This window comes from Orbicella faveolata, unplaced genomic scaffold (assembly GCF_042242905.1).
Source record: "Orbicella faveolata isolate gen_17 unplaced genomic scaffold, um_ofav_v1 contig_13, whole genome shotgun sequence".
Taxonomy (NCBI): Eukaryota; Metazoa; Cnidaria; class Anthozoa; order Scleractinia; family Merulinidae; genus Orbicella; species Orbicella faveolata.
In genome coordinates, this window is record NW_028301540.1 from 10960230 (window position 1) to 10971464 (window position 11235).

An 11235-nucleotide genomic window follows, 5' to 3' on the forward strand; every position below is an offset into this window, starting at 1 on the left:
TCTGCATCCACTTGTAATTTTAAAAAAGATGACTTTGTATATACCTAAAAACTTATGCTAACAATCTCTTATTGAATATATCGCTGACTTAAGTTCAAACGTTTTTTCTGTAAATACCCCTAGTTTTTAGTTTTTAGTTACTTAGCGATTAGTTAATTGCAAACGACCCCACAAGCTCATGTAGCTTTAATACTCATTGTTTTAAAATAAAGGTTATCTATCTATCTATCTATCTATCTATCTATCTATCTATCTATCTATCTATCTATCTACACAGCAATGGACATGACTATCTGTTATTTTTTAAAAGATATAAATTGTAATGTCCATTCAATCTCAAAGCAGAGTGAAACTGAATGCAAGACTCGTTAAGCTAGTTCCAAGCAGTTAAAAGCTTTCCTTTTTTTTTCATTGATAGTTTTACTGACCTGAAAAGTGGTGGTGGTTCTACACAGACATTTGACTGGAGCCCATGTACTCCCTTCAACTTGAAGAAGTTCCTGTGTACTCAAGACCATGTACTGGTGCGTTTAATATTAATTTCCAGCAATGATGAAGTGCTGGGCAATGTTCTTTTTTTGTCATTGTTAAAGGGTCACCTACATGGTTTACACATACTTTGTATCATGTGTCTCTGTTATAATAATATTTATAATTGTTATTTCTACAAGATGATTCAATATTAACAACTATCAAACACTGTAGATAATATACTTGAAAGATAGATTAAACCAAGCTCACCTACTGCAGATAGTTTTTTTTGGAGTGGGGAAGGGAAGGTCGTATGAATATTTTCTGGAATAACACTTTGGAACTTTGAACGATGTAGTTTTGCATGTATGATCACACCATTCTGTAAACCTCTGTCAGCTGATTTTTGTCTGGTCACTCTATCTTTCTGAGCCATTGTGCAGGGATTTGTGGTGTATCTCATCAAGAAATAGACAAGTGGTGCACTTGGCAATGTGTGAAGTCAGCTATTCTCATTTTTTACCCTCTCGTCACCAGTCAATGAAAATTGATGATCCGAAGTCAATACATATTTATTATTATACATTGAACTCACTATCTCTTTTCTGAATGGCAAAAAGTGTACAGTGAATTTTTGAAATCAGTGCCTGTGACGTCATCTCTGCAGATTATACAATAATCATGTCAAGGACACTTAAGGTCACGGGTAATCATGTCATGTTCGCACGCTTTGTGTTGCTTGCCATCAGCGAGGAAGCAAATACATGACTTCCATTTTTTTTTTGGTTCAATGTATAATAAAACAATTATTCAGTTTGTGTGATATCTAGAATAATCAAGGTCTCGGTAAGGGTTATCAGCCGAAGCTGAAGGCTGAGGCTGATAACCCTTACCTCGACCTTGGTTATTCTGGATATCACACAAACCTCATCCAATAATTGTTTAATATATATTTTAAGGAAAACGACCAATTTTTTAAGTTTACAAGACATGTTTCGACAGAACTTCTGTCATCTTCAGTGGAATGATTACAAAGCAAGTTGAATAATAAGTAGACAAAAATGCTGATTAAGACAAATAGTAACAAAAGAACATGAAAAGGTGCGAATTAAAAGGATAATTTTAAATTTACGTTGTGTAATTGCTGATTGAGGTAAGGTATTTCTTATTGAATATGGATGGCCTCCTTTATCTTGAGTTGAAAGCTGGTAGTGGCGTGATCTAGAATATGGAAGCAGTCTATTGAACACAATGAGCGACAACGTTCAGAATTCTGAAGATGTTTGAAAATGTGAGAGGCCTTATCAACGGCTAAGTGCTCACGTACGCGTGTGGAAAAATGTTGGGTGGTTTTGCTGACATAACAGGCATTACAGTGCGCACATGTAAACTTATAAACCACACGTGAACGAAGCCCGCTGGGTATAGGGTCTTTCACACCAAAAAGGTTACCTATCTTAAAGGAAGAAAAAACTAATTTGATGTCTAAATCATTACAGTAGCGCTTGATTAAGTGTCGAATCTTCTTCTGAGTGATGACAGAAAAATGGCCTATGTACAGCAGCTTAAAGTAAAACGTGGGCGAGGTGGTAAGGGGGTTGCCCCAGGGACAGTGATTGCTATGGATTGCAGTGATGTAACGATTAACCACTTTTTCAATTAAATGGGCAGGGAAAAGGTTCTTTTTGAGAATTTCAGTAAGCTTGGTTATGTCCTCGTGTCCCGATTATAAGTTATAAGTTCAGATCTTTTGTTTAGAAGCGTAGATCTGTCCGAATTTATTCTTTTCTTTTCATCTTATGAAAATGGTTAACTACAGCACTGTAAGTGCTGTCACAAAACTGTCCCTTATAAATTGGCCACCGATTGATGTTGATTGATGTTGTTTTTATTGACTATCGATTTCTTCAAAACATACATGTTTATCTGTCTGTATTTGCAAAAAACATAGCCACAGAATTTGACATGTCACTGACTATCTTATACTATTCTATCCTAGAGTTAGCTTTAAATTTCCACTAGCTCAAATAAGAGGAAGTACTCTCCTGTATGCCTTTTGAGGCCAGAAAGACTAAATTCGCCAGCTTTTTGTTGAATCATAAATTGTACAATTTAATTAATGGTGTTTACAATGTGAAATGTGAGTCTAAATCAATGACACAAAGTCGCGTATCAAGACCCCGGCAGAGAGCTGATCTACAGCTTTCTAAAAGCCTGCATTGTCATAAATGGACTGAATAAGAGCTTCCTTCATCAAAAATCTATTAATCTTAAGGAAACTAGGCCATAAATCTGAGTTTAAGGGAAAAGTCTGCATGTTGTTTAGGTAAATTATCGACCAGAAGAGCACACATCATATTTTTTTGCACAAGAGAATCACAGACAACTCTGACTGTTAGCTAAGCCGAGAGCACCTAAAATTGATACCAAAAACAAGGAAACAGGCCGTCATTAAGTTTTGAGTCACCTGTAGCCTCATTCTCCACACCCGTAGCAAACTTGTTACTTTGTGGTTGAATTCTATCAACAACAGGCAATTTCACCTGTTGCATCAGTTATAGCCCTTAATGACAGCACTGAGGTAATGCTCAGTGTCTACTCACCTCAGTGCTTCAAATGATTTCCTTGCCATGACCATGACCATGTGTTGCTTGCAAATAACAATGTCCTGGTTGTACTTGAATTTCATCGAACAGGAAACTACCCTTCCCAAAACTACAACAATCTTTAGCCACATCAAAATTCAGGTTAAATATCGCTAACAGTAGCTAGAAAATGTCTGTTCAATTGCACTTCTAAGCCCTAATTGTGGGGCTAAAGCTCTTTGCTGTCTAAAGCAAGCATAACATTATTGCCACAATGCAAAGGGCCTAATTACGAGGCTTAATGGTGACCTGTAACATCTCTGGGCAGTTTCATGTAAGATAATGGATGATGCTTACTAGCAAATGGTTAGACAAGTTTGCACTGGACTAGTGACGTCCTTGGGCAGATTTCTTTTGGACAGCAGTAATAGAAAGCTAATCAATCAGCTCTTTCTCAGAGTCACTGCACAAACTAAAATTCAGACATGTGCATTCAAGTATAGATTAAGCTAACACCCTATAATTGAAAACGGGAAGGGATGGGGAGTGGGTTGTGACAAATTAAAACGAGAAACATAGGCACACAAGGCGTGCGAGAGTTATTTTTTTGTGTGAAGTGTTGGAGATAGAAGCATTCATGGTACAGTAATGTAGACACCATCTTATTTTCTAACAGGCAATTTGATTCGTTCTTTGACACAACCCGCACTGTGATTGGTTTGACATGCGCACATGCATAACTCCCCCACTCACCGATCACATAACCCTTCCAACCCCCAAGAGGAATTTTTGCTCAAAAATACTCAAGTTAATTTACAGACCTTTTCGCATTTTATATGAGTCGTAAGTTTACCTTTTTACACAACACAACACAACTTCACCGAAAATAGAAAGAATGAGAAAAAACCTCTGACACGTTGAAAGTCTGATTTAATTAAATTGAACTTTAACTTGGTGCCACGCAGTCTTCAAAGAACATTTGAACAGTTTCATACTTTTTAGCTTTAAAAATATCAGACTGAAATGAATGTCATCAAATAGAACTATTAAACTGCTACTGCAGAGACATAAGAACCTTCCAGAAACGAAAGCTTCTTTTTTGTTTAATATCCTGGAAACAATGTCCGATAACTTGTCAGCTCTAATTGCATTTACTCCCATATAAAAAACAAAAGTGTTAAGTTACCATTTGTTACTAAAAATGGCAAACATCTTGTGGGAAAGAGTGGTGACAATTCGTCTACTCTATTGAATTTACTCCCTTGTGAAAAACAAGAGTGTCAAATTACACTTTGTAACTAAAAACAAAAAAGTCTTGTTATATTTGCATGCAACAAGAACAAAACAATTGTTACCCGCACTTACTATTGTAAATGTTAGAACTGTTTCAAATCTAAAGTCTCGTCCTCTCTAAAACATGTCCTAAGAACTAGACGTGACGATTCGTGACCTTTAATTGAATTTACTCCTTGTGAAAAACAAAAGTATCAAGTTACCTTTGTAACTAAAAATAAAAATATCTCGTTGCATTTGCATACTACTAACTCACGAATCGTTTCAAACCTCATGGCTCATCTCGTTCATTTAACTAAAATCCTCAGCCTAACCCACAGAAAATGTCGAAGTAAACCCGATATATGAATACTTCCTCCTCTTTTATAGAAGAATAAATATGGCTGTTCTGAACTCTATCGGGATCAAATCTTCTCACATACCATTTACCTTTACAACAAGAAATTTGATTGGCTGTTTATAGTAGATCCAATCTGATTGGTGTGACATACATACATCTCTCACTCACTCACTCACCCATTGACCCGTCCATAACATACCCGACATGCCGACTAAGAGGTATTTTTCTTACAAAAAAATAACTCAAAAATAGTTATAATAATGAAACACGTAGCTAGTAGTACTCTTCATTCAGCTCCCTTCATACCTTGTGGAATCTTGTCATGTGACGGGGTTCTGGGAAGGACTGATTGCATCTCAATTTTTGATTTTCTGTAACCTAGAACTCTAGAATGCATGTTTTTTTTATTTTCCCTAAGTCCAATTGACATGAGAGTTAGCTGCACAACCATATTGTCTGCAACAACGAAGGAAACCACAAATAGGAGCTTACAATTCAACTGCTTTTGTTTTCACAGACTGATTTTCATAAATTTGTGTATAGCTTGGTTGAGTTATGCATGTTAATTTGATGTGAATGATGTATAGCTTTTGGAAGATATTTTGTACCTCTCTGTAGGTTGCCCAACTTGGTAATGGGGAATGTTTCCCTGCCGGAACAGATGACACCAGTTTTAGTGTGGACAGTGCAGGCAGTGTTGTTGTAACATATGGAGATATAACAAGTGGTTCCGGTCCATCTGAAGGAAAAAGGTATTCAATTGTTGTGTTATTTTCAATTGGTGTATTTTAATGGCATAATCACTGTAAAAATATCTGTGGAATTTTGGTCAATTTTGGGTATGGGAAATTATCTGATTGAACCTTTTTAGGTACTTTATGCTTCAGCGGCATGACATGCTTTTTAAGTCTCGTGATAGGTATTTAAAATACAAACCATGGATAAACTAAACTTGCCTGGCATGCTACAATAGGCCATTCCTGAGTTTCCTTTTTTCTCTGTTTCAAAACAAGTCTTTGTGCAAAAGCTTTCATATGAAAATGAGTTTGATTTGCATGAAAATGAACCTGTAGGTCAAACACATTTTCATATGAATGGTTTCGCAGGTAGATTCGTTTTTGATATAGAGGCCAAAGGCAACTCAGAAATGGGCTATTAACCACACCAAAATGGTACAAATAGTGGAATAATTATCTAATTGTAATTTTTAGGTATGCTTCAGTGGCATGACGGGCTTGTTTAGTCTCGCAATAGGTATTTTGGCTGGAATATATCTTGCCAAAATACAAGCCATGACTAAACTAAACTTGCCTGATATGATGCTAATTAAGTGCACCAAAAAGGTACAAGAAGTTGTAATACTTTATTAGTTCAGGTGATGATCACCAATGGAGCCAATAAAGTGCTGTACAATTACAGTAATGGTCTGTCGAAAAGATTAGTTCCGTTTAAAGTCTTCACAATTTTCATTGGGAGTTGCTACCTGTAAAATTCACAATGAAGTGAACTACATGTGTACATGTATTGTAAGGGACTCTTTCGTGTACAAAAGCTGCCATTAAGTGTTTTCTAAAACATTTGAAGTCTTAGTTCTGTAGTCTTCTGGAGTTGAAACCATGCTGTCTTAATTTCACTAATCTGGCCCTGTAACCTATTAGGCTTTAAAAGCTGCTTGTTGAAGTTGTAATTACATTTTGTCGGTTTTTGCGGATTACCTTTCAGCTCAGAATAATAAACCTGTACTTGAAAATACCACCAAGCTGAATTTTCCAGTTTTATTTGTGTTAGTAGGGACAGCTGCTTCACAGACTGCTGAAATTTCTGAATTCTTCTTCTGTTATGCTAACCACTGGGAACCAAGAAACCATTTTGCTTACAGCTCTTGTGTAGCACACACTATTCCAAGGTCAAGTAGCCAACCTGCACCAGAATGCATGAAAGCACTATACTTTGGTTTGGTGTAATTTATACTGAGATCATTGAAGTTTTTGACAATCGTTTGCTTGAGTACTAGGTCTGTTTAGATTCACTCTTCTGCCCATATGTGGTGATTTGATTTCTGGATCAATGGTCCAATTTGGTGAGGGAAATCAGTCCTTTTCCGTCGATCTTGTCAGAACTGTGAAACTGTGAGATGTATACCAAGCAGCTCGTTCCTTTCAAAGGGTCAAAGGCAGTACAAAGAGTTTTCCAAGAACAAATTAAAGTTAATCTTGAGGCTGCACAGAAAAACTTTAAATTATTAGGGGAGGGGAGGGGGGGGGGGTAAGGATGTGGTGTGTGGTACTGAGTTACATTTACAAAAACAAATGTTAACACTCCCCAATGGGGCTTTACATTGTTGATTATCTAAAGTTACAGTAACCATGATGATGTAACGTGTAAAAAATAACAACGAAATCATGAATAAAATGCAGTTAAATTACAATAAAATGAAATAAAAATTACAAAAAGTTAACCACTTTTACTAAGAAGATAAAAATTCACGTAATAGTTTATTTCTTAATTTCTTTTAAAAGCAAGATCAGATTCGCATAACTTTAGAGCACAATCAAAACTATTCCTTAACAAAACTGTTCAATAAAAAATGTCCCTTGCCCAGCAGTGCACTTAAAAAGCACGATTTTTAAAGGTTTAAATGTTGACTCGGAACCGCTCACCTCTCCTCGTTTTCACAAATGGAAGAACGAGGAAAGACACATGTAAGCAGGCTCTAGACTAGTGATATGGAGCACATCATATGACTTCTGTTGGCTAATAAAGCCTGCCATTTGACTCTCCAATGTTGATCAAAGTTTTACTGGGGCATTTAAACTCTGATTGACACCACAACTACCACCCTCTTCTGTTGCCTTGTTTGTTTTCCATGATAGCATCTTCCAAAAAACATCACGTGATGTTAATCTTGCTTTTTTTTCCCAGTCAGCACTTGTGCTGAAAAGATGACTCCACTCGCATTGATATAAAGGTGAAAGGGCTCAAGTTGTTGACTTTTATTAAGAAATTAGTTATGCCAACTGTTGCTAAAGCTGTTTTGTTCTCTTTCTCCTCATTCTACCAGTTTCATGTTTTTCTGTTACAAGCTAATGTATGTACTTGTATGTTTGTTTCTTACACAGGAGTACAAAGATAACTTTAAAGTGTGATCCAGGGGGATCAGGAAAAGGATCTTTTTCGCCCTTTAAGGAGTCAAAACCAGAACCAGGAACTTCAATATATGTAAATATCTACATTTTGCTAACAATGTCTGGAATCCCCTCTCTCCCCTCCCTACAATGTTGTATCCACACCAAGGAAGACCTAGGTCTTTTTATTTATTCTCAACTTCGGATAACGCATTTCTAGCTTTCTGTTTTCTCATTTCAGAATCCCGGTTATTAGCCAGTGTAATCATTTTTACCCATGGGTTGGATTTGGTAACTTTCCTCTCGAGGAAATGGGAGAAATAATGGGTATGAAAGCAACATCAGAAATAGGAACTTTTTCGAAATTTAAGGAGTGAGATGAATCAGGATCCCCAGTATATGTAGATATCTATACATTGCTAATAATGTCGCGAACATTCCTTGCCCCTTTTTCCCCTAAAATGGTGTGTTCCACACCTTAAAAGACTTGTTTTATATATTTACACTTTTTAAAATTTAATTCTCTCTGAACTTCTGATAATGTACTTTTAGCTTTCCGATTTTTGAATTCCAAATACAGGTAGTTTTGCTCGCATTTCATTGGTCTAAATGCGTCCCGCGACTGAACATGCCCCAACTAAAACTGTGGAATATCTGAGTGATATTCCCCAATTTTCAGATCCGGCGAGATATTTGAAGGATAATTAACACAACAGCCCATATTTGACTTTAAATATATCCGTCTGTATTCTTAAAACTAGTAGTAATCAAAGATCATGAGTGCGTTCGGCACCGTCACTTTCCTGTATATACCTTAACATTAATGAGCTAACTAGCTGACTTTCAACCTCTGCCTGAGGAGACACTACCAGGAAAGGGAACTGCAATATATGTAAATACCTACATTTTGCTAACAATGATTGTCTGGAATCCCCTCTCTTTCCTTCCCTACAATGTTGTATCCACACTAAGGAAGACATGTTACAATTTTTATTTATTCTCAACTTCGGATAATGCATTTCTAGCTTTCTGTTTTCTGATTTTAGAATCCTGGTTATTCGCCATTGTAATCATTTTTACCCTTGGGTTGGGTTTGGTAACTTTCCTCCCGAGGAAATGGGAGAAATAATGGGCAGAAAACTGCCCAATATATCACTGTTAACTGCGTAATGTACAAAAGTTTATCAGCGAAGCATTGAATGCAGTATAGAATTCGCGGGAAGTTCTAAAACTCAACACAAACTCGTTCAGAAAGTGAAAGCAGATTTTGGCCACATCATAACTTTAGCCATTCAGTTTGTTACGCTGCGTCTGGCTGTTGTTCATTATTTTGGAGACCTTGATCGTTTCTGATTTCCGTTTCGAGTTTTGCTGCATTTATTTATTTTTAAACTTGGTCTACGATTCTTTCAACAAGTGGAGCTGTCCATCCAGTGAGATATCCATAACACGAACAGGGTTGTAGAACGTTCGTCGTAATCCTGGCAGTTTTAAGAGTCCGTTGACCTACAGTCTTTTTCCAAGACCAAGAGCATTCTCTCCGTATATTACATTGCTGCATATGTGATAAAGTGGTGTATAATTCTACGAAGTTTTTAAATTTTGAAAAACCCGGGACTTGGGTGTAAAATCAATCGCAGAAAATGAAGAAAAGTAAACCAAAACCGCAGTGTAGGCATTATACTATTGTTTGTCCATTTTAGTTCCCTCCCAATAATTTAGCAGCAATCTCAGAGTTCGTTCTAAGGGGAACCAGTATCTCTGGTGAATTGGCGACATCAAAAAACTAAAGTACAGTTACGGACACCTCGAAGGCAAACACCTCTCATGACCTATCTATTACCTACAGTTCCTTCGGTCCCATCGCATTGCCCATTTATTTTTGATGAAAACGCTTTGATACGTACAACGGACACTAGAGGTTCTTCTACTGGATTTTGCCAAAAATTCCAGAAACTTCGGTTGAAATCTATTGAGACGGTTCGGTCTAACCGGAAAATGTTGGAGCAAAAACGACCAACTTTGAAGGAGGCCGCCTTTGACTCATCGGACCAGTTTGACAAACCGACTCCTTGCCCTACTTCTCTTCAGATTATCACTTGGTTGGGGATTGAGGAAAGAAGTAGAAAATAGTTAGAACCATTCTTCTCGGTTGGCGCGAATTGATGGGAAAATGTCGGTCCATTAATTTTTACATGTTACCGAGCCCAATCTATGGCCTGATCCTTGGTATCAAGTTAAGATTTTAACGTATCAAATTGCACCTGTTTGATCCTTTAATTCCAAAATATATTTCTCTTTCAGAGTGCAAATTTTACGTCAACGTTCGCCTGTGCCATTGGAGGTGACAGTTTTGACATTTTGTTCTAATAGTGCCCAGTCCCAGGAGTGCTTCACTTTGCTGTCTTTTTAACGTTTTCAAAAAAGTAAAGTAGATTTTATTATCAGGCTAGCGGTTAGTGTGGTTGATATAAAAGTTTGTTGAAAGGAAGATTAATGTATCGTTCAAACCAGGCGTGATGGACGTCACTGGGAGAATATCAGGTTGACGTCAACAACACGGAAGGACCCAGCTCAGCGAGGTCTGTACAGAAAAGACTGAGTCGATAATCCCCTGTTTAGTCCCCAGTTAGCTTAGTTACAGTATAAAAATAATAAGAGGTTTATTACACTGCGAGCACTTTGCCAAGTCCAACACTTGCGAAGTACTGGACCGGCGATAAAGTGATCTGGCTGGTTGGTTTTAGTTTGTGGCCCACTAGATTAACCTAGTCCTGTATTAAGATGGAAAATAGATTTTGATTAAATAGACAATAAAGACCGTGCACTTTTTTACACAACTGAGTGGTCGAAGTGTCATTATATTTAAATTCGTTTTTTTATGAATTTAGAAATATTGTTGGATTGTTGACCAAGCAGACCACGCCATCTTGTTTAGTCGGGTAGACAGCTTTCTTTGGTCGCACCAAGTAGGACCGAGATGTCGTGTTGGAATTGAAAAAGGGCACGTATTTATATCTAATCGTACCTTTTGGTACGCTTCAGCGGCATATCAGACGAGTTTGGTCAAGCCATGATTCGTCTTTTGGAGAGACGTTGTCGAGCTGAAATACCCATGGCGAGACCAAACGAGCCTGGTATGCCATCGAACAGTACGATTAGATTAGAAGGATGGCGCTAAATCGAATCATTTCGGCATGTTGCAAAATCTAGTCAAGTATAGCTGGGAATTTCCCGTTTTAGACAATAGTGAATACAGTCAACTTTCGCTTTCGCCGGATATTTACATAACCTCCGGACAATCACAAGAGGCGTATGAACATTTATCAATCAAAGTTTTGCAAGTCTCTTAAATCTCACAAAAGAAGCTAAATTCACCCGTCAATAGAGACTTCGTGGGTGAATTTCTTGACAGACGAGT

At 37.3% G+C, this 11235-nt stretch overlaps 1 protein-coding gene across 1 annotated transcript in view; it reads left to right on the forward strand.

The window, feature by feature from the left end:
• The window catches only part of LOC110062664 (uncharacterized), a 43543-nt gene that overhangs the window by 4345 nt on the left and 27963 nt on the right, over positions 1 to 11235 (forward strand). The window contains exon 2 of the mRNA XM_089284626.1: positions 419 to 524. Within this exon, the coding sequence (XP_089140752.1) occupies positions 419 to 524 (106 nt within the window). The remainder of the gene's footprint in view (positions 1 to 418; positions 525 to 11235) is intronic.